Consider the following 27,749-nt stretch of genomic DNA (forward strand, 5'->3'; position numbering starts at 1 on the left):
TCAATAACAGGGTCGTCACATGCACTTGTCACTCTGCTCACTGACTCAAGTCTCTATCTCTCTCTGTGTGTCTGTCTGTATTCTCCCTTTCTCCCTTTCTCCCTTTCTCCCTTTCTCCCTTCTCTCTCTCTCTCTCTCTCTCTCTCTCTCTCTCTCTCTCTCTCTCTCTCTCTCTCTCTCTCTAGCTCCATCTATCTGTCACTCCGTCGGTCGATGTTGTTTTTTGTTTTTAACATAACAACAACGGTCAGGACGAGGCAGAGGAGAGGGGATCAGGACTGGAAGAAATGAGGTCAGATCTTCTCCCTCTGGGCCCAGTCTCTGTTTCCCTCCTGCTCCAGCCTGTCTGGGGCCCGTCTGCCCATGAACCAACTCCAAACTAATATGCTCCATACACAGTCCTCCTCCACTGAAACTAATAGGCTAATGTACATAATCTCGAGCCTAAAATGAGACTGGGTCTTCTACTGTACACAGGCAATGCCAGGTCTGGTTCAGAGCTTGGTTTCGGTCTAACTAGCTTTGCTCTCCTTGGCCTGGCTCGACTAAGTTGACGAGCCTGGGACACCACTGGAGGGTACATATTTCCACCATGTCCTGTCTGACTTCCACAGAACTTGAAGACGATTACAGGGGGAGACGGACTGTTATTCTGCCATCAAGCTGCGTTAAAGCAGAATTTCCCGTGAACTGCCCACTTGATTTACTGACCGCGTGTGGTTTGTTGGTCAAGTGTTTGAGCCGTCATGCTCTATCAGTGAGCCACATTCTGGAGAGTTCTGCCTTCTCCCCTTCCTTGTGTCGCTGTTTCTCGTAATTGAGTTGTCTAGCTGAAGCCAAACATGGACATTGAAGTGATTCGTGACCAGGACCCTTAGCCGAGTTGGATGTTTAACGGATGAAACATGATAACACTGTCAACAGGTGGACGGCTTTGGGACCAGGTGTTTGGGGTCAGGTCAGGCTGACGTAGTCACCCTCGCTAGGTAAAGTTGATCTAGCTAAATCTCAACCTTTTGTTCCGGACCTGCTTTCTCAGTCAGCCGGGAAGCTGCATTGTTCCTCCGAAAGGTCATGTTACCCAAGGCTCTCAGGGCTACCTGGGTATGTGTTATTGTACCTTTCAAACTCATTGTTTGACATTTGCTATGCGTAAGCAGTGTCCGGGCCGATCCCATCCATTTGGCTTTGTGAGAGAGAAACACTAGTTGGATGAGGCAGCGAGTCAGTAGGCCCCCCAAACACGATTCTTGACTCACATAGCCTAACCGTTGCTCTGTTTGCATTCTTTCTGCCATAGTTTATGCGTGGAGGGATTTTGAAGGTTTGTCTTGTCAAGCTGTTTTTACGCTCTGTCCTGGTGTGGAGAATGATTTACTGAGTGACCTTCTTGTACCACTGAGATGGCCGCGGGCTGGACAGGGCTGTGTTTGCTCTGGGCCATGGAGGCGACTGTGTTAGCATGTCCCGCTGGTCTATAGGGCCACGCTTGTCAACATGTGTTTGTTTGACTGGGGTATCTGCTGTAAATACATTGTTTGAATGGAGACATGCTCTTTTGTTTTTCCGGACACAAATACTTTGCACAATAGTCATACAGCATGAGCAAACGAATGAAGATTGATTGTGCGCAGGTTTGGATATTGTGTTTCTCCACATTGCATCCTGTGACTTTCAAGGACTTTCAGAGGAATGTCTATTTTTGTATTGAACATCCTGGGATGCTGGATGATTGTCTGTGATACACTTACATCATGTGTTGCCTCTTAACTAGTCATAAGAGTCCAGGAACAGGTCAACCATCAACAGAGTTATAAAATATGATACCCCCCCCACTCCCTCTCTGTTTATCACCCAACCTTCTGTCTCCCTCTGTCCTTCTCTCTCACACCCTCTCCGTCTTTCTCTGTCTTTCTCTCGCTCTCTCTCTCCCTCCTTCTCTCTCTCCCTCTCTTTCCCTCTCTCTCTATCTCTCTCTCTCAGCCCTGCATTCCTCCTCTTTATTTAACAATGCAGTCCTCCTGGTGTCTCCTTCCTTCCCACTATCACTCTCCCCCCTGTCTACCTCCATATGTCTGCTCTACATCTGTGTGTCTGTGCAGAGCCCTTGGGCCCAGACCCAGGCTGCTCTCAGCTATCAGAATGTGGGGAGCTGGCTGCGGTCAATCTGACCTAAACGCACGCACACACACACACACCTTTGCCAATATATTGCCACAGCACATGACAGGGAGCAAGACAAATGTTATAGTATTCCCCCTTAGTGCCCATTAGTCTTAGGATAACGACAGTCCTAACCCAGAGGTTGTGTTACGCGAATAGCGAACCTCTGGTCCTAACTCTCCCCTGCACCTTCTTCTGTGTGTTATACAGAGTCTAGACTCTGTAATCCACTCAAGTCATCGAGATAAGTCCATTAGCTTGGGCACAGCCAGCTTTATCTTCGGCTCCACGGCTCGGGCGACGGTGTGGAAGGCCTGTGGTCAAGGCTGATTTGTCAGCGACAGCCCTGGAGCCCCCGGCCAGCTTCCTGCTCCGTGAATGAATGAGTGGCTGCTAGCGTCCAGGGGCAGGACACGGTGTTCCACTGGCGCGAGCCAAGCTAATGCATATAAAAGTGTTCCTGTCCGCGGAGGGGAAGAGAAACGATCCAAACGAGCCGTCACATTAGCGTAGGGGCTCCTTGATTTCCCAGATGATGGAACGCCGCCCTTTCGGAAGGATTTCTGCGTCCACATGCCGGGGTAGGAGGGATGTGTCTGAGACCGCTCTGCAGATGGGCGTCTTAGAGGGGTGCCGGCGTTCTGTTTAAGGGAGTGAGGGATCGGCGATGCTGCTGGCTCAGAGCTCAGGGCTGACAGACCACTGCTGCCCTCCTATGGGGGAGAATCTTAGAGAGGGAGAGAGAGGGAGAGAGAGGGAGAGAGAGAGAGAGAGAGACTCCATACTCTATCCTGTGTGGAACAATACCCCCCCCCCCCCCACTGCCATGATCACCCAGCTCAACCCCAGGCAGCCCTGCGGTGTGGCTGGGCCCAGCGGGGAGCCTCCGTTGCTGGGGGAAGGAGCCAGGTCTGTTCCCCCGTCTGGCGTCCACAGTAGCTGGGCTGCTGTTGGCCACTGGCGGGGTGGAACCATTGTGAGCCATAACAGAGAAGCAGTGCGGTGTATTGTATCAGACTCAGAGGGATAGAAATGAAACACTAATCTAATAAGAGGCTTGAGAGTGTCTACTGAGAGGCACATGGCCCTGAGGCTAGGCTCTGCTGGGGTTGGGGGGGGCTGGGGGTGGTGAGGGGAGACAGGAGGGCGGGGGGGGGGTAAAAAAGAGGGAGGCCAAGGTGGGTGAGGAGGCAGAGGATGTTGAGGGGGGCGGTGGTCCAAGGTTGAGGGGGCCGGGGGGTTGAGGAGGAGTTGAGGGGGTGACTTGTTCACAGCTGGTCCTGTGCCATGTTGGCACAGTGCGTTCCTCGACCCAGGCCGTGGAGGTGTCACTTTGTTGCCTCGATTTCATTGGTGTTTATGTCTAAAGCCAGTGGGAGTGAGGAACAGCCTTCATGGCTTTAACAGAATGTTGCTTGTTCCCTCCAGGCGTGGTATGCAAACAGCAGGTGTCTCTGAACTGCTCTAACCATGGAAAAACAGCAGGAGCCTGTTATTAAACAGACAGAGAGAGCGACGGAGAAAGACAGAGAAGGAAACAGACAGTGAGAGTGGCAGGAGTGAGCGAGAGAAAGCGAGAGAGTGAGCGAGTGTGAGAGTGAGAGAGATATATATCCACTTTGGGAGTGGGAGTAGAAGTCTTGGTGTGGGGTCTAATGTGCTGAAAAACGTATGACCCACGAGAAATGATTGATTACATTTGAGACCTTTGGCAGCTTTGCATTGTTTTCCTATTTTCACCAGGGTTTTAATGTTCTCCTTTACAAGCTCTCCTCTTTGCAGCCCAGTTAGTTTCACGAGTTGTGAAACAGTAAGGCCAAGCTACTCTTACAGGAACCCTTCATACCCAGATACTCAGCAAACTGGGACTGTCCGGTCTAGCCTCCCAGAGCCTGAGTCAGCTGCTTGTTGAAAAACCTTCTGCTCTGCAGTTTTTCACGTGAAAAACTCTCTCTGCCTTCTTGTTTGGTTGCAGAAACTGGTGGTGGGAGTGAACCAGTTTGCGTACACCTGTGTCCAGGACCACCCTATCTGGACCAATCAGCAGTTCTGGGAGTCCACCTTCTACGGTGAGGTCCAGAACCAGATCCGAGCTCTGTACCTCACCACCTCGGAAGAAAAACAAGGGATCACTGCCAGGCTCAAGGTGAGAAAACCAGGCTCCCTTTGTCTTCACAGTGCTGTATCTCCACTATGGGGAACTGAGCCGTTTAAATGCAATATTAGCAGCAAGACATGGTGTTTCCCCCCTCCCCCCCCAATCTTTGAACTCCCCACGTTGACCCCGGGCAGGAGCAGGAGCCGCAGCTGGCCGCCAGCCCGTCCGAGCGGACGGCCATGGACCTGGCCGCGGAGCAGCTGCGGGCGTGGCCGGGCCTGAGCAAGGAGAAGCAGCAGGAGCTAGTGAAGAACGAGGAGAGCACCGTGTTCAGCCAGGCCATCCACTACGCCAGCCTCATGGTCTACCTGCTGGTGCCTCTGGACACCAGCAAGAACAAGCTGCTGCGGAGCGCCCCAGCCACCGACTGGGAGAGCGGTAGCAACAGCATCGTCACCAACAGGCAAGCACACAAACTGGGAGTTATGGGATTTCTTAGAGTTTCACGTTTTGGGGGTTATTGGTGCAGCAGGTCCGATTGATCCAGATATAACAGCATCAAGGTTATCAAGCCATTCCTAACAATGACTGTACAAGGGCAGGTACACTGGACTTCCTGCTCCTTTCCACAGTCTCCTAGCGGTCTAATCCAAGCTGTAGTCATTGGTCCGACACCATGGTCAGGCGCATGAGGTGAGATGTTGTGGACAAATCAGGGAGATATCTGGAGGAGAGAACCTGATGGGGAAACTGTTTGTTCTGTATGCTGTTTTTGGTTAGGGAGTACTTGTTCCTCCTCAGTAAGGTGCTGATAAGTGCGTGGGCGGAAATGGCTTCCCCCACTGGGTATCTGATAGCCTCCTCTCTGGCCAGATGGAGCATGACACCTCCTCTGGATCCAGCCCACATCCTTCCTACTGGCCCTCGTTGACTCGTCACACACTGGAGTGCTGCCTCATCTCTGCTAGGGTGTTTAAAACACACAGGGCTTCTGCAGGAGGGGGGTGGGGTGAGGTGGGGGGGGGGTAACACCACACTCGACCAAGAGCAACACGAATGGCGGTGAAAAGGATTCGCAGTGTTCAGCAGTAGCTGTAAAGTGAAACGAGTCTGGAAACTTCTCTCACCTGGGGGTCCTTTTTCTCCGAAACGGGTGGAAGGACCTGCCAAGGCTGAACAGTAGCTATCTCCAGATCCTGTGCTTCCCTGACGACCCTCCTGCTGGCTGCACAGTAGCACGTAGTGAACTTCGACCACGCTACCGAGAAGGCGAGGCACTCAGCCAGTTTACATGGCTAGCGAGTACAGCATGGCATACCGACGTCTCTTAAAAACTACATGCCCCACGATTAATGTCTTTCGAGATGCGGGAGCGAGGCAGAGGCCACATTCTTGTATGTTGTTGTTGTTGTATTTTCCTCTCAAAGAATGTATGTACGTCGTTTCCCCAGACTTGTTGTGTTCCTCTGAGAGGACTTCTGGCTCTCATCTGTGGGTTTGTAAACTCTGTGGAATGCTTACATCACTGTCCCATGTGACTCGTGTAGCGTTGCCAGGACGCCTTGAACCCGGGCCCTGGCATCTCAGCCTGCCTCCGGCCAGACCGCAAACGTTCCTCAAATGCACCTTAACGTTCCCCTCATCCGCCCGCCTTTTGTAACATGCGGAATCCCAGGCGCCGATACCGTGGCTGCTCCGGAGCTCGAGCGCCCACGTGTACCAGACTGCCAGTAGGGTACATTCATTGAGAATGAAACGTTGCAGTTGGTGCTAAGTGGAGCGTCTGTCACGGTGTGATTGGTTATGTCGCCGAGGTGGCATCGATTCTTCATTGCCCACGAAGCTGATCGCGGTTTACCGGTACGTGTCTCTTCAACTTTTCCATCTCCAGTCCCATCCGGATTTGTGAGAAGTGGCGCTGTCCTGAGTTGAAAGATAGCCTACTTTACGGCTTTATTATCGAGTTAATAGGCGTGTGTGGTCGTGTCGGCCGCTGTCCATTTCCTAAGGTTCTGAAATGCAAACCTTTTTTGACTGCCTTTTTTTCCTGTTTAAAGGGCGTGCGCCCGTGAGCACCCACGGAGGAAAACATAAATAGGCGCCTATGTGTATAATGTCATCTGCCTACTGTATCATTCCATTCAACTAGAAGTAACTCACTGGCCCTAATGTGTGTTTGTGTGTGTGTATGTGCGTGCGCGTCGTGCAGTATTGCCGGCAGCGTGGCTGAGAGCTTCGACACCGAGAGCGGCTTCGAGGACTCGGAGAACAGCGACGTGGCTAACTCCGTGGTGAGGTTCGTCGCCCGCTTCATAGACAAGGTGTGCACAGAGAGCGGTGTGACCCAGGACCACATCAAGAGCCTGCACAGCATGATCCCAGGTAAACCCTCAGAGAACCCAGCCCGACCCCCAGGGGTTCAAGATCCCGCTGGCCTAGTTCTGTCAGCTTTCCGGGGGTGACTTATATCGGCTCCATCTTTAAAAGCCAAGGGCGACTGGGAGTGTATTTTTGGCCCAAAACCCACAGCACTTAGGCAGATTACCATACCGTCTGACATAAAAAGGGTGGCCTTTAATCTGTAAACACAGGCTGTGTTCGTAAGTAGGTGTGCGTTTCTAGGTGGGGCACAGTGCTAATATGTCCTCCCCCCCCCTCAGGTATTGTGGCCATGCAGATGGAGACTCTGGAGGCTGTCCACAGGGAGAGCAGGAGGCTGCCTCCCATTCACAAGGCGAGTGCTGCCCTGCACTGGACACACACTGTCACACGCAACACCCCTCCCTCCCACCTCTACTGGCTGCAGCGTGGCCTCTATCTCTCCACACACGGCCAGATACGACCAGCCTGTGACTGTGGGAGATGTCGGTCTCACCGGTACAGGTGGAATAAGTAATTAGGGGAATGAGCCTGTTCTGTCATACCAGGTTTAGAGCGTCATGGCCAGCTGAAGGTCACGACGACTCTGAGGGCGCTTTGCATCCAGCCTAGCGGAGACACTTGTTCTGTTGGTAGTTTCCTTATCTTTTATCACAGCCGACGCTTGATAAGCGCTTTTTTCCCACACATGCACACACACACAAACCAAATGGTTGTTCCCATGAGCAACTGGCCCCCCGGTAACCTGTGTGTCTGTGCCTGTGAGCGTGCGTGTTTGTTTGTGTCAGGCCTGGTGTGTGTGTGTGTGTGTGTGCGCGCGCGTGTGTGTGATGATCCCAGCGGAGGCCAGCAGCGCTGTCTAAACAGCAGCAGGAGTGACCCTGGTGGGTCATGAGCAGCAGGAGAGCTGAGGGGCTGCCCCCCCTGCCTGCTGCCCCCCCTGCCTGCTGTCCCCCCTGCCTGCTGTCCCCTGCCTGCTGTCCCCTGCCTGCTGTCCCCTGCCTGCTGTCCCCCCTGCCTGCTGTCCCCCCTGCCTGCTGTCCCCCCTGCCTGCTGTCCCCTGCCTGCTGTCCCCCCTGCCTGCTGTCCCCTGCCTGCTGTCCCCCCTGCCTGCTGTCCCCCCTGCCTGCTGTCCCCCCTGCCTGCTGTCCCCCCTGCCTGCTGTCCCCCCTGCCTGCTGTCCCCTGCCTGCTGTCCCCCCTGCCTGCTGTCCCCTGCCTGCTGTCCCCCCTGCCTGCTGTCCCCCCCTGCCTGCTGTCCCCCCTGCCTGCTGCCCCCCCCTGCCTGCTGTCCCCCCTGCCTGCTGTCCCTTGCCTGCTGTCCCCCCTGCCTGCTGTCCCCCCTGCCTGCTGTCCCCTGCCTGCTGTCCCCTGCCTGCTGTCCCCTGCCTGCTGTCCCCTGCCTGCTGCCCCCTGCCTGCTGCCTGCTGTCCCCTGCCTGCTGTCCCCTGCCTGCTGTCCCCTGCCTGCTGCCCCCTGCCTGCTGCCTGCTGTCCCCCCTGCCTGCTGTCCCCTGCCTGCTGTCCCCCCTGCCTGCTGTCCCCCCTGCCTGCTGTCCCCCCTGCCTGCTGTCCCCCCTGCCTGCTGTCCCCCCTGCCTGCTGTCCCTTGCCTGCTGTCCCCCCTGCCTGCTGTCCCCCCTGCCTGCTGTCCCCCCTGCCTGCTGTCCCCCCTGCCTGCTGTCCCCTGCCTGCTGTCCCCTGCCTGCTGTCCCCTGCCTGCTGTCCCCTGCCTGCTGCCCCCTGCCTGCTGCCTGCTGTCCCCTGCCTGCTGCCCCCTGCCTGCTGCCTGCTGTCCCCTGCCTGCTGTCCCCCCTGCCTGCTGTCCCCCCTGCCTGCTGTCCCCCCTGCCTGCTGTCCCCCCTGCCTGCTGTCCCCCCTGCCTGCTGTCCCCCCTGCCTGCTGCCCCCCCTGCCTGCTGTCCCCCCTGCCTGCTGTCCCCCCTGCCTGCTGCCCCCCCTGCCTGCTGTCCTCTGCCTGCTGTCCCCTGCCTGCTGCCCCCTGCCTGCTGCCTGCTGTCCCCTGCCTGCTGTCCCCCCTGCCTGCTGTCCCCCCTGCCTGCTGTCCCCCCTGCCTGCTGTCCCCCCTGCCTGCTGTCCCCTGCCTGCTGTCCCCTGCCTGCTGCCCCCTGCCTGCTGTCCCCCCTGCCTGCTGTCCCCCCTGCCTGCTGTCCCCCCTGCCTGCTGTCCCCCCTGCCTGCTGTCCCCTGCCTGCTGTCCCCCCTGCCTGCTGTCCCCCCTGCCTGCTGTCCCCTGCCTGCTGTCCCCCCTGCCTGCTGTCCCCTGCCTGCTGTCCCCTGCCTGCTGGCTCCAGCTACTACTCAGGCTGGTGATGCAGCATTGTTATTATGGCTGAGGTGGAACATTCACTTCTGACTGGTAGCTTGAGGCAGTGACTAAGTGCTAACTGCTGTCGGTCGTGTTCCTGGTCTCTGGGGATGCTGGACCATCTGGGTTTGTATGCATAGTATGTGGGTGTATGTACAGTAGGTGTGTGTGGCCTCGTGTTGGATGCGGACTGTAGGAGTGCTGTCCAGCTGGCAGCCTTGTCAAGGCGGGACCCACAGTGTCTTTATCAGAGCTTTCTGTTGCCCCTGGCAGGGCCTTCACGGGGCCCTGCTCCCCCGTCTCCTACCCCTCCCGCTGGGCCTGGCCAACCCTGGCTTAGAGGGGAGACCGATCCCACCCTGGTTCTCTTACATTTACATTTAGTCATTTAGCAGACGCTCTTATCCAGAGCGACTTACAGTAAGTACAGGGACATTCTCCCCGAGGCAAGTAGGGTGAAGTGCCTTGCCCAAGGACACAAGGTCATTTGGCACGGCCGGGAATCGAACTGGCAACCTTCTGATTACTAGCCCGCTTCCCTCACCGCTCAGCCACCTGACTCCTCTTCACCATGGTGGAGGTTGGGGTGGACAGCATTGAGCTAGTGAGAAGCTCCAGATCTCCTCCTCCATGCTCCTCTCTCTGCTGTCGCTCAGCTGGGGGTGTGGGGCCGGGGCGGAGGGGGGGGGGGGGTGATGATGAGGGGGGACTCGGACACCTGCATGCCGCTGGCCTCACCAACACCCCCTTTTACTGTTTTCAGACTTCCAGACTTGATTGCGTTACTTGGCTCGGATGTTGCAGCAACATTGGATCCTGCATTTTTGTCGAAATATTAATGTTGCTGTTGGGGTGGGGGTGGAGGGGGGGGGGGGGGTGTCACTGAGGAGATACTGTGCAGACTGCAGTCGCTGTCCATGTGTTTCACATCGAACTACGAATCATGTATCCAAAATTAAATTGGGAGTGGAATTATTAATAGAAATGTGAGAAATGGCTAGAAAGAACGACTTGTTCTCCACAACCGTTAGTTTACAGCTGGTCATTATCTTCCCAGAGTACAAGACATTGCTTCCTTGGCCCTGGATCAGTGGATGTAAACCCTGGCATGCCCATTGACCACAATAGTGTGTGTTGATGCGCTAAAGGGTTTTATGAGATGTTGCGGTGGTGTGACAGGGTATATGCGTGACCTGCTGATGTCCTAGCCAATATGCTGAGTGTGTGTGTGTGTGTGTGTGTGGGGATCGCATGTGTACGTGCATACGTGCATGTGTCTGTGTTTTTCCGGACCTTTCTTCACATACCCATGCATGTCTGTGTCTATACAAGGCCTGTGTACTGCCTGTGCAGTCAGCGTAACCTCCACGACCTCTTGCCCCCTGCAGCCTAAGATCCTGCGTCCGGTGCTGCTCCCGGGGGAAGAGTTTGTGTCGGAGGGGCTGCGGGTGGTCCTGGACGCCGATGGACGCGAGGAGGCCACAGGGGGGCTCCTGGGGGGGCCTCACATCCTCCCGGCAGAGGGAGCCCTCTTCCTCACGACCTACCGCATCATCTTCAAGGGCGCCCCCCACGACCCGCTGGGTAGGCTTTCTGCTCTCCGCATCGCCGGCATCACTATCACTATTATCACCTGTGGAAGTCTCTAGAAATGGCCGGAGGTTGATCATGCGTCCTTCAGCTGTGAAATCCTGCCTGGAGTATGAACCTCCAAGCTGGAGGTTGGGAGGGTTGGTTGAGTGTTGTTGCATGGATGGGTGGGGGGGGGGGGGGGGGGGGGGGGGTGAGGGTGAGGTCTTGTGTCTCTGTGGGTGTGAGGGGTGAGGTGTGGGGGGGTGTATCTCTGTGGGGGTGAGGTGAAGTGTTGTATCTCGATGGGGTGTGAGGTGTTGGGTCTCTGTGGGGGTGAGGTGTGAGGGTGAGTTGAGATGCTGGGTCTCTGTGAGGTGTGAGGTCTAAGGTGTGTCTCTGTGTGAGCAGTGGGGGAGCAGGTGGTCATCAGGAGCTTCCCAGTGTCCACCCTGACCAAGGACAAGAAGATCAGCATCCAGAACCTTCTGCAGCAGCACATGCAGGAGGGGCTGCAGCTCCGCTCAGCCACCTTCCAGGTACACCACCACCACTAATGCTGCTAATGGGGGTTCAATCCTAATCGTAAGGATTTTAAGGATGATTATCCCTTGGGGCGGCATGTTTGATTTTTCCTGAACTTTATTAGTACATTCATGGAGTAAAATTTCAAAGTCAGGCTCGCTGCGTGAGGGGTTCTTCTGTAATGGACTCTACACTGTGACAGGCAGAATGTTCAAGGAGAGCCCATATATTCCTGTGGAAGTTGTGGCATTTGGGAGGAAGCTGGATGTATTTGTTCCAGATTCCCAACCTACATTCGCCTTGATATTATTAAATTCTTTGGAAGTAACCTTGTGTAATGTTATGTTGAGTTAAGAGTTAAGGAAGAACCCCCCCCAAAAAAATAGATGTATGCGACCACATGGTTTTGGTCTTTCACAATTCATGAAGTGTTGTAAAGTTTTTATGGTTCATTCCTATCTTTTTAGTAACAGGGACAATAAAAAGCTGTGTTTGCAGAGGGGGGGTCAGTTGGCTTGCCTGTGTGTGTGTGTGTTTTCATGTGTGAGTTGTGCGTTAGCCCTGGCCAGAGTGTGTGTCTGGGCTCCATTATCAGACCACTGAGACATGCAGTCCACAGGGGATCCATGAGGGGGGTCAGATGTGTGCTCAGGGAGGAACAAGTGTGTGTGTGGGGGGGGGGGGTGTCAGAGGGAGGATGAGATCCAGTCAAGGCCCCAGCCTCACCCATGGAAGATGTTCTGTGAGAAATATGCGAATTCTTCCATTCCGTACATTCTGTTTCGGACACTAAAGCACTTGCTAAAATCGCTGTTTGCTGCACATGTTTTTTGGCTTTAGAGGAGTCCATTACAGCAGACCTTCTCATTCATGGTTGTAATATTTTCAGCTGTTCCATGATGGGTCTGGGATGTGAGCTGTTAGTGATGGTTGCTCCACCTCCCTCATTCCCCCCCCCCCCCCCCCCCCCGTAGCTGATCAAGGTGGCGTTCGATGAGGAGGTGAGCTCCGAGATGGTGGAGATCTTCAGGAAGCACCTCCAGAGAATCCGTTACCCGCAATCCATCTTCAGCGTGTTTGCCTTCGCGGCCGGTCAGACAGCCCCCCAACTGATCCTCCCCAAACAGAAAGAGAGGAACACAGGCTTCAGGTCAGCCCTGCCTCTACCTCCACCCTCTACCTCCACTCTCTACCTCCACCCTCTACCTCCACTCTCTACCTCTACTCTCTACATCCACCCTCTACCTCCAGTCTCTACCTCTACCCTCCACCCTCTACCTCCACACTCTACCTCCAATCTCTACCTCCACCCTCTACCTCCACCCTCTACCTCCACTCTCTACCTTTACCTCTACCTCCACCCTCATTGAGTCCTGAACCATACACCTGCTGCAGTTCACCTTCACACAGTGCGTGGTTCGCGAGATAATCGAGCCACAGAGATATATACACACACACACACACACAGATTCCTGTAATCATAGTTGGATGATGATAACGATATCTCATGAACTGTTCCTGCCGTCAATCGCACACCTCAGCGGTGGGTTCCCCTGTTTGGAAATGTTGGACAATCCTCTGATCTCATCAAGGATGTGATGAATGATCTTCAGATCCTCTCCTGTGCTCCTCTTCCTCCCCCCCCCCCCCCCCCCCAGGACGCTGTCCAAAACCATTGTGAAAGGAGCCAAGAAAGCCGGGAAGATCACCATGGGGCGTGGCGGCCAGACAACTCTGAAGAAGAACGACCGGGGCAGCCGTATGACCTGGCACGAGGATGACGACATCTCAGGTGAGGAGGAGGGGGAGGGAGGGGGGAGGGGGGGGGGAGGAAGGGGGGAGGAGGAGTTGGCGTAGGGAGAAGGACGGTGTAAGTTGAGGAGGAGGAGAGGTGATTACCAAACAGAGATAGGCTGTTGGACTAGTTCCACACCAGATGTGTCTTATCTAAAAGCGGTCTGTGTGCGTATGTGTGTGTGCGCGTGCGTGTGTGCGTGCGTGCTGCAGTCTCAGACGAGGGCGAGCCGCCCCCCAGCAGCACTCTGAGGGCGTCTGAGAAGTCCACCATGGAGCAGCTGGTGGAGCGGGCCTGTTTCCGGGACTACCAGCGTCTGGGTCTGGGCACCATCACCGCCAGCTCGTCTCGCTCCAAGACTGGAGAGCAGTTCAGAGTCACGGCTGTCAACAGGCTTTACTCTCTCTGCCGCAGGTCAGCTTTACACACACACACACACAGGGCCAGTCCAGATAGTAGAGGGCAGAAGCCAGTGGGTCTATCTGTTGTTTTCACGGTGTCAAGGGCCATTGATGGAGTGGTTGTTTTTATCCCAGACCACACACTGACCCATGCAGTTAAGATATGAAACATTGCTGTATGAGACTACCTCAATAGCTGCTGACTGTGTGTGTGTGTGTGTGTGTGTGTGTGTGTGTGTGTGTGTGTGTGTGTGTGTGTGTGTGTGTTCCACAGCTACCCCGGGCTCCTGGTGGTTCCTCAGTCTGTGCAGGACAGCAGTCTTCACAAGGTGGCTCGCTGCTACAGACACAACCGTCTTCCTGTCGTGTGCTGGAAGCACCCCCGCACCAAGGCTGTGCTGCTGCGCTCCGGAGGGTTCCACGGCAAGAGCGTGGTGGGACTCTTCAAGTCCCAGAACCCCTCCTCCACAGGTGGGCCCGCACACACACACACACACTCTTGCACATACACACACACTCTCTCTCTATCTCTCTCTCTCTTTCTCTCTCTCTCACACACACACACAGACACACACCCTCTCTCTCACTCACAACCAGGAAATTGCTGATTTTCCCCTGGACTACAGCCCCAGGGGTTGTGTCTGGGTGGACCTAGGTATCTGTGTGTGCTGGTGTGTGTGTGTGTGTGGTGACGGCCCTGCTCTCTGCCCGTAGCTCCTGCCTCGTCCTCCGAGTCCTCCAGCAGTCTGGAGCAGGAGAAGTACCTGCAGGCGATCCTCAGCTCCATCCCCATCTACTTCAAACTCAACGGCAGCAACACCTTGACCAACCGCTCGCTTATCGGCATGTCGCCAGGTGAACCTCTCCCTCTGCCTCCTCTCCACTCTTCCTCTTCTCTCTCCTCCTCTCTTCTCCAGACTCAACACTGCTGTTGTTTTCGTCTCTCGTTCCTGTTTTGTCCTGGGGTTATGGGCTGTTTTGCCGCTGCTTATCGCCCGGGGTCTTCCTCTCCCGTGTGACCTGGGTTATTTCTGGGCTCCGTGGTGGCGAGGGAAGGAACTGAGGCACAATGTTGGGTTGCGTAAGAGGAACAGGACACCGTGGGGTCACCCCCTCCGTCCGTAACCCCTGCGGACCGGACCCACCGTGCCAGGCTAGGGGGACCGCGCACACTGACTGTTTCACACACGCACGCACGCACACTGTCGCACTCGCACCGTCAGCGACAAACGGTTCCCCTTATATCGGCGTAGACTATTTGTCTCTGGGAACTGGGTCAGAAGAGAGCACAGCATCGACAGAGAACACATCCATCTCTGTGTCGAGATTCAAGCCCATCTCAGATGATGGGAGTCTCTGGAGGGGCTCAGGTTTACTTCCCATCATGTGACCAGGAATCACAGATTTGGGACTTCTTTGTCTGAGTCAGAATGGAACACTGCTATCAGAGATCTGTTCCCGTTCCTGCCCCCGGTCTAGATAGTGTAAACTTTTGTTTTCTCGATTACCCCCCCCCCCCACATACACACACACACACACATTCTGTGTGTGCTATGACGGACTCTGTGAAGGTGTCTGTCCTCAGTGGGCGATGGGGGAGATGCTAACTTTAGCATTAGTCCCACAGAGTCTATCTCCTCACTCTGAACTTAGTATAATCATAAGTGTGTGTGTGTGTGTGTGTGTGTGTGTGTATATGTGCACGCTATAGGCAGTGAAAGGAGGACATCCAGAATGCCAAAGATGGCTCCAGTCCATTTGGACATGCCCTTCTCCAATAGCTTTGCCAGAGGAGGTGAGTCTGTCTTTCTGTGTGTGTGTGTGTGCGCGTGTGTGTGTGAGTGTCGCTGAACCAATATGTTACTATCTACAAAGACACACCAGAGATTCTGAAGAGAATAGTTGCTGATATCAGGTTGCTGTCATTGAAGGGCGGGGTCCATGACTTCAAGCAGGCTTTACAAGCAGGCTAGACTACCTGGGCCAGCTGTACCAAGTCCCATGCTCATGTAGCATAAGCCCTAAATTGTTACCACTGTTTCTCCAACCTTCTGGAAAGCGTGTCGTTTCTCACTCTGGGACCATCTGGACTAGGCACAGTTTTGAAAAGCCTAAGCATGTGCTTTGGTTTGGAGTAGGTTACGCTCAACAACCACTTGATTTAGCTGGCAATATATTTCAGCTACAGCAAGGAATGGAAGGAACCACAGTGAATTTAGGTCAAGTGCAACCACCTCCCTCCTTTATCACAGGCTTGCAACAGCAGTGGTAGATGACTGACAGGACAATGTGCTGACTCGTTTGTTTTTGAAGACACCGATTTTTGCCTGAATGTTGCTGATCAGGCACATCTAGAAAGACTGAAACACGCGTTCCAGGAACTGAGCGTTTTTATTTCCCATGCTTCCGTTTTCTTCCTTGACACCCCAACCTGAACAATCAAACAGCATTGCATGTTGACCCTCATTCAGTCGATTGCTCCATTCATAAGTTCATGTCTCTCTCACTATCATGGCATCTGAGGTGTAGACTCTATCTCTACCGTGTTTACTGGGGTGGTGGTCTATGACGTGTGTGTGTGTGTGTCTCGTATGGTCATACAGTCTCAGGGTGGAGTGTGTATCACCTGCTATGTATGTCCATCTGATTGTTGTTATCTTTCTGTACCCTCCCTCTCCTCTCCTCTCCTCTCGTCTGCCCTCGTACTCACAACCCACCAGTGCTTGGGTACAGGGATAAACTATTCACTCACTCAAACCAAAAACCTGCCCCTAAGGGAAGAATCCACAATCAAGGTATAGTGTATCTCTGCTCTTCTCTGGTGTACACCCCACCTTCCACCCCACAACCCTTTCTGAGGCCCCTGGTCTCCTTGATCTACTCCTGCTCATTACTTCATACTAACCCATCCTCCAAACCCTGTCCCTTGTTTAACGTCAGTGTTTGTGACCCTCTCAGAGCCCTGTGGCCTCCTTCCCCTCTCTTTCCAGAAACAGGAGAAGTAACTGTGGTGAAGAATAGAACCTGTCACAACCCTTAGTGGGCTCTGGGGCCAGTCTGTGGTTTAAACAGGGAAGCTGTGGGTTTCTGGTTAAGGCTCACCCTGAGTCACTGGCTACACTGTGGTCTGTCTTGTGACTGCAGTCTAGCTCTCAGTCCTACCATGCGCTAGAATTAGACCTCAGATAGGTACAGTTGGGCGAGCACTAGTACTAGGTTAGGGAAGGAAGGGTTAGTAACTAGTATGTTGGCTGGAAGATAGAGGAGAGTTAGTACGCTGTTGTTTGATTCTGTGTGGTTGGGCAGGATTTCGACTTTTCAATTGAAAAGCATAGATTGTATCCGTTTAGATCTTAAGGTGTACTTTTTGATCCTTTCGGGTTAGTGAATAGATCTTTATCCTTGTCATGGTCATGTTGCTGTGTGTCATTTTGTTTTTAACCATCGATCATTCTCTGTGGCAACTGTAAGCTGTGTCATTCTTGTTGTGATGTTAAGCTCTGAATGGTTGCAGGTGTCTGTGATCCTGTGATGCTAACTGTGTGTGTGTGTGTGTGTGTGTGTGCGTATGCGTGCATGCTTGTGTTTCTGGTGTGTGTGTCTGTGTGTGTGTGTGTGTGTGTGTGTGTGTGTGTGTGTGTGTCCCAGGCGTGTGGGCCAGCCTGCGCTCCAGCAGCAGGTTCAGCCAGCACACGTCAGCAGCAGAGGTGGGGGCCAGGCTGGCAGGGAAGGATCTGGCGCCCCCCGCAGGCAGCGACAGCCTGCAGGCCCAGCTGCTCAAACAGCAGGCTGCCTTCTACATCTTTGGAGAAAAGTCCCACCTCAGGGTAGGCTTGGGTCCTGCTGTAACTCCCTGTGAAGGCTGCTATGGGTACAGCCGTCTCTGCGTCTTCACGATTTCGTACACTAACTGATTGAAGGATGCAGCTATTTGATGCAGTGTGTGGCTGACTGGTGTGAGATTTTTCTCTTGTGGCTGTGTGTTTTTGGAAGAAGTGTAGAAGTCAGGTCAGCTGTTTTTTCCAACTGACTGTAAATTTTCTAACTGATAAGGAGCACTTGATTGCCTTTTATCCAATTCTGATTTATAAGCCCAGTCCCTTGTCTCAGATAATATTACGGTTGGACAAGCGCTGGGACTTTCTGCTCCTTCTCCTCCCTGGTATCATGGTGCACTGTGCCTGTGTGTGTTGAATATGAAATTGATATTCTTTACTTTGGCTAAATTCGGTTATAAATAACCGTTAGAATGCTGGAGTTGCCAGCTGCGTGGACGGAGGCCATTGGCCGATGGCCACACTTCCAGAAACATGTTCTCTCACATTAGCCTCGCTGTCCTTGTCTGATATTGTCTTATTTTCACCTTTTGGTCTATGTAGTCTGAGGACAGACTCAATATCATATCGATGTTTGACAGGGGGACAGGATACGTTTGGGCATTTTATTCAGTGCTCTTACATGTGGCAGTAGCCAGTTCTGTTTTGAAACTGGAATCCCCGCTCTTCTTGGGTTCGTAAGAATAGTACGAATCTACGGTTGTGTCTGTGTTTTGACAGTTCCTTGTGTCGCAGGGCTTCAAACTGGACTCTTCTCTGAACTGTGAGCTGGTGCCCGTGGACTTTGCCGACACGCGGCAGGTGAAAGCCTCCTTTAAGAAGCTGTTGAGAGCCTGTGAACCCAGCGCCACATCGACCGACGCAGAAGACTCCTTCCTCAAAGCCCTGGAGGATTCGGAGTGGATCCTGCAGGTGAGCACACACACACACGCACGCACACACACACACACACACACACACACACACATACACACACACACACACACACACACACACGCACGCTGATGTATACTCAAGCGGTCACCATTCCCCGGCATCACCCAGCAGCCTTCAGGATGTCAGTCCCGTGTTCTGTGAGAAAGAGGCAGCTCTGTGCTCCCCATGGTCTCGCTCTGTGACTTTGACCCCCCTGGTGTATTCTCTCCATAGAGAGCTTTCCCAAGGGAAACGCGGACACATGCACACACACTGGTGAGGGAGCGTGGCTGGCTCTCGTCCTGCGAGCTGATCCCATGCAGCCCCTGTCTTTACACTTTTCACGCATAGCAGCAGCTCCGTCTGAGGAGGGTCCCGGGGGGGGGTCCCTCCATGGCACCATGTAATCCTCTGCAGAACTCCACTGATTGTAGACCAAAAATAGCAGTAGGGTTAGAATGAGACTGACCGCGTGCGTGTGTGTTTGTATGCGTGCGCGCGCGTGCGTGTGTTCCCCAGATCCACAAGCTGCTGCAGCTGGTTCAGATCCTGGTGGAGCTGCTGGACAGCGGCTCGTCCGTCCTGCTCAGCCTGGAGGACGGCTGGGACATCACCACGCAGGTAGGACACCTCACACACACACACACACACACAGCCCACACCCACACTCACACCTCACTCACACCACACACGCACACACCACAGACCGCGCACAAAAGAGGGACTGAAATTGTCGATCGGTACGGTACCTTCACTGTTCTGGAAGTGAATCATTCCATCAGGATCAGACTCGTAGCGACACCGTTTTGCCAGCTGTGGAACAGGCCTTCTCTTCCAGGCCATTCGCTGTAATCAGCATTTTGTCTCATAGTTGCTCCGTGAGCCACTATGTGAGCTCATGTTTTCCACGGCGTTATTGGGCAAGGCAGAGCGAGCATGCATGTCCTACAAACGTGTTTACTGGTGCTGTACAGCGTGGAGCTGCTGTGGTAAAGCCTGCCAGGCACGTGTCCAGCCCAGCGCGTCCTCCTTACTGGCCCCCGAAAAAAAACACACACCCTCAGGAGACAGGCCCCCCCCCCCCCCCCAAACCCCCTCTGCACTTTTATTTTGTCAAATTCAATTTTGCGTGAAAGTAGGCTGCGGGCCGTGTTTCTGGCCTCCTGTCTGAGCTGGCTGCATGTGTATCCTCTCCTTCCTTCTTTCATCCTCTCCCATCCGCCCTCGGGGAACGAGGAGCTCAGGTCTGGACCGGGCCATGCAGAGGAAATGGAGGAAGAGAGAAAGCTCCTGGAGGTTTTCTTTAGCCAAACATCTCTCTGGCCATAGGTGGTGGGGGGGAGGGGGGGTGTTGGGCTCCATTTCCACACGTGGAGCCTCCTCTCCCGAGGGCCAGGGAGCCAGGGGGCCAGGGAGCCAGGGCCAGGGAGCCAGGGCCAGGGAGCCAGGGCCAGGGAGCCAGGGCCAGGGAGCCAGGGCCAGGGAGCCAGGGCCAGGGAGCCAGGCCAAGCAGAGAGGCCACGGACAATGTGCTCACGGCGGTGCATGTAGGAGATCTAGGGTGGAGGGAGAGAGAGGGGGCGGGGGGGGGGGGGGGGGGGGGGGGGGGGCGTGGCCACAGACTCAAACCTGCCCCTCGTTCACCTGCTCACCCAGCTGACCTCAAGGTGTTGGCCCGTCGTCACACAGTCCTGAGAGTTTAAGGGGCCGTTTCGACTTTTATCCCCCTTCTCTCCGTCCATTTGCACTGATGTTATGTTACATTGTTTCTCTCTCTCTCTCTGTCTGCCTCTCACACACCATCTCTGTCTCTTCCTCTCCCGTCTTCTCTCTCCGCCTCTCTCCATTTCTCTCTCTCGTCTCGTCTTTCTCTCTCAACCTCTCTGTCTCTCCCTCCCTCCAGGTGGTGTCCCTGGTGCAGCTGCTGAGCGACCCGTTCTACAGGACCCTGGAGGGCTTCCAGGTGCTGCTGGAGAAGGACTGGCTCTCCTTTGGCCACAAGTTCAGCCAGCGCAGCAACCTCACCCCCTGCAGCCAGGGCAGCGGCTTCACCCCCATCTTCCTCCAGTTCCTGGACTGCGTGCACCAGGCAAGACACACCCCCTCTCACCTACCACCCGCCCCTCACGCACGCACACACACACCCTTCTCACACACACACACATACACACACACCCCACTGCTGTTTCCCCTCCCACCCCCGGTTCATGAGCTCATCACATTCCTGCAGGAGACAGGGAGGAGAAGAGAAGAGAAGAGGAATAGAGAGAGAGAGAGAAGGAGAAAGAGAGAGATTCAGCTGTTACACTCTACACACTTGGTTTAGTTCTGTACAACCGCAATCCCCACATCGGATAAGTAATTCAGACAGAGTGGTACGCAGGGGAGCAGTGTAGTGGAGGCTGCTGTCCAGATGGTCTGTGAACCCTGTGGTCAAGTGCCGGAGCTGTCCACGCTCGCTAGCGGGTTTCGCCACCACCCCCCAACCCCCCCCTCCACATTTCTCCGCCTGTTGTGTAAAAAATTGCAGTTGTGGGGATTAGAGCTCTCAGAAAGCTGGGGGGGGGGGAGTTGAAGACCCGGGGAGCTGGGTCCAGGCTGCAGGGCTAACTTTAGAGAACGCTGTGTTTTCCACGTCCCCGTGGGTCCCACTCCCATGCACTTACATCAACACATAGTTTGTGCGTTTCTTTCTCTTTTGAAAGCGGGCTCCGGCTGCCAAGCCGACACGGCTCCTGGCTGGGCCCCGAGGCTCCTGGCTGGGCCCCGAGGCTCCTGGCTGGGCCCCGAGGCTCCTGGCTGGGCCCCGAGGCTCCTGGCTGGGGCCCGAGGCTCCTGGCTGGGGCCCAGGGCTCCTGGCTGCGGCCCGCGGCCCCAAAGTGCCTCCAACAGGGGGAGAGGGAACCGGACGGCTCCCAAAATAGAAGTGCCTCATCCTAGAAACAGCTGTTGTTTTCGCCAGTAGGCCCAGGTGGCCTGAGATAGGAACAGAGAACCAAGGGCCTCTGAGCTGGGCCACTCCCCTGGATACTGGACGACTGGCTCCTCACAGCCTGTGTCTGGGAATGATGATGTCACTGACCCCTGGTCCGGCCTGGCGCGTTCCTGATGTGGGTAATGAGGAGTGTGTGTGCAAGCCAGGGCCATCTGTAGTCACAACAGAGGGCCAGGGCTGTGCACCGCGCCTCCTGAATGACCCTCTCCTCTCCTCGCAGGTCTTGGAGCAGCATCCCATGGAGTTTGAGTTTAATCAGCACTATCTGAAGTTCCTGGCCTACCACCACATCTCCAACCGCTTCAAGAACTTCCTCCTGGACTCGGACTACGAGCGCCTGGAGCACGGTCAGTACACCTGGCAGCCTGCAGGACAGTGCTGACCCGGGGGGGATTTGCACCGTGGGCCGAACTGTACCATCAAGCCCCTGGGTTCAGGAACGGTGTGGCTTTCGGCTCAAATGAGTCTAAATTCACAGCCTAGCACCAAGGACATCCCATTCGGAGTGTCAGCCTGGTGGATGTTATCTGCGGAGGTTCTCCAGTGGACCTCTTCCACAGCACCTGAGCCCTCTCCCTTATCTGCCATCAGGGCGCTCTGCCACCTGATAGTGGGAGAGGTGCGTGTCCCTGAAGCTAAACAGTCTCCCCTTTGTCTCTCCCTTCCAATAGGCACATTGTTTGAGGACAAGGGAGACAAGCAGGCCAGGAGAGGCGTCTGTATCTGGGAGTGCATCAGCCGCATGCACCGGAGGATCCCTGTCTTCTTCAACTACCTGTACAACCCCTCCGATGTGTCCGTGAGTCTCTCTGTGTGTGTGTGTGTGTGTGTACACTCGCACTCTTGCTCGCTCCATAACGGAGCGCTTTTGAGTGCGTGTCCTCGTTCCTAGGGTGTGTTGTAACTCCCCAGGCACATAGCAGCCATCTCTGCTCCATCTCCTTCCAGCTCCCAGGCCCCCCCCCCCCCCCCCCCCCCCCTGAGCAGGGCTGGGCTCCTCATGTCAGCCTCTTCTCCAGTGCACTTCCACTAGAGCTGGCCCACGCTGGCCAAACTGAGTCCACATTCCGGGCCCTTTCAGGAGCAGCCAGTCAGAACTCAGAACCTCATACTTCCTTCCCCAGACGGTGTCAACGCTGATTCATAGCCTGCCACTCTTGCACAAGGCTCTTGTGTTGACTCCCAGTTTCCCGCTGGTGAACGAGGCTCCACGGTTTGTTGTTGATGTTTGTCGGAACGCTCCGGAACATCCAGCCTGAACTCTGGAGCGGGTTCCTTATCAGGCAGAACGAGGTCACCGAGGACCCGGCTGTCCTATCGCCTGACTAAGAAGCTCGGCGTTGCTCGTGACGCACTTGTTTACGGCGAGGAGGGAAGCCGTGGGCGGTTTTAGTGTTGGTGTTTACCTCTGCTTTCGGATGGGGGGGGGGGGGGGGGGGGTTAATAGTGGGGGTTGATAGGGGGGTGTTGTGGGCGTTTATGAGAACTGTTAATCACCGCCCCCGCGGCCATGGATCAGGCCTGTGCCCATGTCTCCCAGGCCGGTGTAAATCATGCGGAGCAGGGGGAGCAACAGGCGGCCCTGTTAGCTTGCCCCGGGTCCCAGGCCCTGGCGGCTGGGCTGTGATTAAGTGTTCGGGGAAGTGTTAGGTCCGGTGGGCCGCATTCTTTCCCACTGGCTCCCGCCGCACTGATGCACTCTGGGAGATTAAGGCTGATTCATATCGCCGGGGAGATGGATCACGTCTCCCACACCAGCCAGTGTGATAAGCCTGGTCTGTGTGATGGGAAAGAGATCCAGTTGTTTGGATGTGCTTTTGTTTGCTTGTACAGTACAGTAGTCTTGCTTCTTTTCCCAATATGTCTGACATCAGACCCACTTCCTGAAGACAGTGATTTACTGTTCTGGGTTCGTTTGTTGTGTTTGTCTTGTAGCCGGTGTTGAAGCCATCTATCAGCATCCCCAACCTGAGCAAGTGGGACTTCTTCACGGGCGAGACTCTGTCCACGGGGCCGTCGTACGACTGGCGCATGATGGCCATGAGGTCGGAGAGCGCGGAGGAGGCCGACACCATCGCCACCAGCCGGAGGAGGATCGTGTGGCCCTGCTACAGCAGCGTGGGCCGCGCCCAGCCCGACGCCATCACCAAACTGCTCACCGTGAGGCTCCCACTCACACACACCAGCCCACACACACACCCCAGCCCTTACACACACACACACACACACACACACCCCAGCCCTTCCACACACACACACACCCCAGCTCTTCCACACACACACACACACACACACACACCCCAGCCCTTACACACACACCCGCCCTCCCCCCCACACACACACACCCCAGCCCTTCCACACACACACACACACACACAGGCCCTTTCTCACACACACACACACACACACCCTCTCTCACACACACACACATACCAGCCCTCTCTCAGCATTCCACTCCAGATCCATCCATCCAGTGTGTTTCCTGATGATGCCTGCTTGGTGTTCCAGGACATGGAGAAGCTGGAGGTGGAGCTGGGCCAGACCCCAGAGAGGTGGCAGACCACGCTGGACAGGGTGCGAGCCAGCATCCAGGAGGACCTCCGACAGGAGGGGAACGTGAGTGTCACCGCAGAGCAGCCACCTCCTCTTCAGAGCGGATGTGTGTGTGTCCACGTCGTCTGTGTTTTCCTGGTTCCATATGTAACCTGTGTGTGTGTGTGTGTGTGCGTGCGGTGTGGTGCAGCTCCGTAAGCAGTCCGCGTCCATCTCCGGCCTGATCCCCACGTCGAGCCTGCAGGCGTTCCACCGCCGCTCCATGCTGCACCTGCCCGACAGCGCCCTGGGGGAGGACAGCAGCCCCGCCGCCGCCAACGGGGTGAACCGGCGCGCCGCCACGCTCTACAACCAGTTCACCCCCAAGAACGAGGAGAACCGGTGAGGAGGGGCGTCACACAGCGGCCCGGGCCGGCGCCGTTCGCGCCGCGGCGGAGGGTTGACATGCCTCCACGCGTGAAGTGCCTCACGTTGGCGTGTTTTCTTACCCCCAGGTCGTTTGAGGGGGTCCTGTTCAAACGGGGAGCGCTGCTGAAGGGCTGGAAGCCTCGCTGGTTTGTGTTGGACATCACCAAGCATCAGGTGAGGCCTCCGACGCTACCCTGCTACAGTCTGGTGCTCCCTTACAAGTAGCGGTGGTACCGGATAGTAAGGTGTGTGTGTGTGTGTGTGTCCAGCTGAGGTACTATGACACAGGGGAAGACACTAACTGCCGGGGCCATATAGACCTGGCGGAGGTGGAGTCGGTCCTGGTTGCCGCGCCCACCATAGCAGCGCCCAAACACATCAGTGAGAAGGCCTTCTTCGACGTGAGTGGATCTCTCCCTCGCCCCCTCTCTCTTTCTCTCCTCCGTCACAGCCTACACTCCCTCTCCCTCCCCCTCTCTGTTTCTCTCCTCCGTCACAGCCTACACTCCCTCTCCCTCCCCCTCTCTCTTTCTCTCCTCCGTCACAGCCTACACCTTCTTTTATACCTGTTCACCTCAGAAAAAAGCATCCCGAGTCCATCCATCAGGTCTAACTGTGTGTGTGTGTGTGTGTGTGTGTGTGTGTGTGTGTGTGTGTGTGTGTGTGTGTGTGTGTGTGTGTGTGTGTGTGTGTGTGTGTGTGTGTGTGTGTGTGTGTGTGTGTGTGTGTGTGTGTGTGTGTGTGTGTGTGTGTGTGTGTCGCCGCCTCTCCAGCTGAAGACCACCAAGAGAGTGTACAACTTCTGCGCGTCGGACGCCCCCAATGCCCAGCTGTGGATGGACAAGATCCAGAGCTGCATCTCCGACGCCTGATCTGACCCCGGGGCCAGAAGGGGTCAGACAACAGCAGGACCAGCGGGGGGTGACAGTAGAGACACCACGACACACCCTGCTCACCTGTGTCAGCCTGGGAGTGGCGGTATCACAAGGACCACAGTCAACTAAGTGCCTGGTAGTGGAGGGTGTGTATCCCACCCCTCCCTTTCATCTTTCTCTCTGCCTGTTGTGAGGCCGTTATGCAGGACTTCAGGCAGGCAGCAGTCTGCCAGCTTTAGGAGGTGTTTAAGAGGACGCGTGTCCGAGGCCTCTCTGGTCCCGGGGACCTTGGCACCGCTACAGGGAGTGGACACCAGGAGAGGAGACATAGGAACGCTGTCAGCTGACATCTGAGTATGTCACACTACCAAGGCGAGCTCGAGCTAGAGCTAGGAGCTAGACGTAAGCAATAGCACTGGCCATTTCAAACTGTGTTTTCAATAGACGAGTTGAGTATGACGGCGAAAACTAGAGAACTTCTCAAATATTTTTTCAATACGAGGAAAAGTTATCGCTGCTTAATGGAAAGTATGAACCACCAAAAAACTCAGAGGTTTTAAAAATGCACAATATGACGAGGCAATTTATTTGCACTTAATATATGCACTCCATATATAATTATAGATTTTCTATAACAGAGACAAACAGCAAGGCAAAAGGCATTACTCTATGATGTTGTACCTATGACTTCCTTTATCAGGACAAATTAGAAAATAAATACTTTGCACACTAAAGCTTCAAACATTTTCCTGACATGTTCTATTTAAGTAAGTGATGGGTGTTTCTCTATTTTGTTAAAACACATGAATGTTTTTGATTCATGGATAACATTTTTGTTCTTGTGATGTAAATTATTGTTTTTTTTTTATTAAAAGCTTAACTCATTTTCAGTGGTTTGCTTATTGTTTTATGTAAATACTTTTTATAAATGTATTAAACATGCTTTTTTTCTAACCTGAACTGTACTACAACCAACTTTACTGTTTTTGTATTCTTTTGTTGTCTGTGTAAGTACCTGTTGTTGTAACAGTTTCTTGTCTATGGTGAGAATGACTGTGAGCCATTGTGTTGAAAATGAAGGGGACTATACTATATTTCTCAGATTATACAGATGGGCTCCGGTTCTTTTTAAGGGCTTTTACTATAAATAAGTGGGACATTGTTTGTTTTTAAAAATATCTCTGTTCTCTCTCTCTGTTCTCTCTCTCTGTTCTATGTGCATCCTACAGTTTGAGAAAACTAAAAAGCATAAAGAGAACATCTAAAAGATTTCTGAAGCTATTTGAGAAAAATGTCTGTTACTGTATCTTTGTACCAAGTTTTGTGGTGATAGACCTACTAATTTGTTTTTTGGAAATAAATCAAGAATACTTGAAACTGTAATCAACATTTTTTGGATCATTATTATTATGAGATATATTTGAAGAGGGCATCCATTACTAAGGAGTGTAAAAGTACTTTTTTTTGTGCTATATCATAAATATACTCAACCTACTGTATACACAGAAAGACATTTCCAGAGTAGTCAAGTCGTACCCTTCCTATTTGAAACAAGCCATGCTAGTTATCTCGTTATGAAGTTCAGAGATGAGAGCATTCACGGGCACCGTGACACTCCAGTAGGGCTCAGAACTACACTGGCTCCATTGTGATGCTGCCCAGGATGTTGTTAGCTCACCACAAGATACCACATGGCAGGTTTTCACACAATGGGTCACAAGATCCAGGCAGCTAGTGAAGCCGAGCTCAGCCTAAGCTGAGGTTTCTGGTGTCATGTGAACACCTCTCACCCTTCGGAGTCCCTGTCAGTGAAAGCAGACACCGCAGCCGGCACACTGCTCATGTGGTCAGAGCCAACGCTGGAGAGGCTGGTGTGACAGACAGCCCGTGACAGAGGTAAGACCCGGGCAGAGGTACGAGACCTGGCGCCTGGCTGGCGGGACGCGAGAGACCTGCCCCTGGAGGGGCTGGGGTAGGGGCCTTTCCCCTGGGGGTAGGGTCAGTAGGCAGGCTGACAGAAGGAATCCCCAGAGTTGAGGCTGAGCCCGGGGAGACCTGGTCCTGAGCTGCTCTCTCCCAGCTGGCCAGGACTGGGAGCAGGTGCAAAACTGAGCTTGCTGACATCTGGACAGACGCCCCTCTGGCAGGTCTCTCCATATTTAGAAAGCCCCTGGAGGGGTCGGGGATTACAGCCCCCGTCTGGGAGGGGTGGGGGGGGGGGGGGGGGGGGGAGGCTGCGGAAGTGAGGATCTGGTTGGATTCTCAGGAATGGGGCAGTTGGGACCGTCTGCTCCCTGAAGAAGAATAAGTAGTTGGAGATGCATCCAGCAGGAGGGCCATCAGCCCACATATTACACAGCCTCCCTCCAGCCTCTTGGAGCTGTGTCGGCATACAGATGGATTATCTACCGTATTAGAGAATGTCTGATTGGTGTCATTAGACCCTTGTCAATGTTTCACAACCTCCCCGGGCCTGTGTTAATGCAAGGCAGCAGGGAAAAGACAAAAAGGATTTCCGATGTACCATTTAATGGGCCAAAGAGATCTTGAACAATGAGGCAGCTCATTGTTTTTTCGGCAGCTTTCCCAATACCTCGCTTGTGTTATACAATACCATGTGAAAAATGATGGTTTAGTATGACCGACCAGATGAATGTTTTCCATATTAGCTCACTGTAATTCATCCTGACTTGTTAGGAGAATAATGTCTCTAATCAAAGCAGAAATCAAGCCTGTATCTGCTGGTAATCTATCTGGTTCAATTATTTTACAGTCATTTATTACACTCCTTTATTGGTTCCAGAGTCCAAGATTGTTCTAAATATAAATTGTAAGTGTGGGTCTCAGGGCCTAAAAATACCCTTCAGATGAGTGAGATGCAGTTTACGCGTAACCAATTTGTTTTATTGGTCT

At 54.2% G+C, this 27,749-nt stretch overlaps 1 protein-coding gene across 4 annotated transcripts in view; it reads left to right on the forward strand.

Annotated features, from left to right (window-relative positions):
• The window catches only part of sbf2 (SET binding factor 2), a 77,944-nt gene extending 51,731 nt beyond the window's left edge, over positions 1-26,213 (forward strand). The window contains exons 18-42 of one of the 4 annotated variants that reach the window (XM_067248659.1): positions 4,139-4,309; positions 4,456-4,724; positions 6,471-6,643; positions 6,922-6,995; positions 10,353-10,548; positions 10,945-11,072; positions 12,033-12,208; positions 12,717-12,850; positions 13,066-13,267; positions 13,529-13,725; positions 13,969-14,109; positions 14,966-15,049; positions 15,975-16,049; positions 16,903-17,081; positions 17,826-18,002; positions 18,525-18,626; positions 19,909-20,094; positions 21,221-21,347; positions 21,672-21,799; positions 22,936-23,160; positions 23,509-23,616; positions 23,744-23,934; positions 24,048-24,135; positions 24,231-24,362; positions 24,735-26,213. In XM_067248659.1, the coding sequence (XP_067104760.1) occupies positions 4,139-4,309; positions 4,456-4,724; positions 6,471-6,643; positions 6,922-6,995; positions 10,353-10,548; positions 10,945-11,072; positions 12,033-12,208; positions 12,717-12,850; positions 13,066-13,267; positions 13,529-13,725; positions 13,969-14,109; positions 14,966-15,049; positions 15,975-16,049; positions 16,903-17,081; positions 17,826-18,002; positions 18,525-18,626; positions 19,909-20,094; positions 21,221-21,347; positions 21,672-21,799; positions 22,936-23,160; positions 23,509-23,616; positions 23,744-23,934; positions 24,048-24,135; positions 24,231-24,362; positions 24,735-24,833 (3,762 nt within the window). In that variant the 3' untranslated portion in view covers positions 24,834-26,213. The remainder of the gene's footprint in view (positions 1-4,138; positions 4,310-4,455; positions 4,725-6,470; positions 6,644-6,921; positions 6,996-10,352; positions 10,549-10,944; positions 11,073-12,032; positions 12,209-12,716; positions 12,851-13,065; positions 13,268-13,528; positions 13,726-13,968; positions 14,110-14,965; positions 15,050-15,974; positions 16,050-16,902; positions 17,082-17,825; positions 18,003-18,524; positions 18,627-19,908; positions 20,095-21,220; positions 21,348-21,671; positions 21,800-22,935; positions 23,161-23,508; positions 23,617-23,743; positions 23,935-24,047; positions 24,136-24,230; positions 24,363-24,734) is intronic. The other 3 variants (XM_067248661.1, XM_067248660.1, XM_067248662.1) reach the window with 3 other exon arrangements.
• The last annotated feature ends 1,536 nt before the right edge of the window (positions 26,214-27,749 follow it).

Source organism: Osmerus mordax, chromosome 13 (assembly GCF_038355195.1).
Source record: "Osmerus mordax isolate fOsmMor3 chromosome 13, fOsmMor3.pri, whole genome shotgun sequence".
NCBI lineage: Eukaryota > Metazoa > Chordata > Actinopteri > Osmeriformes > Osmeridae > Osmerus > Osmerus mordax.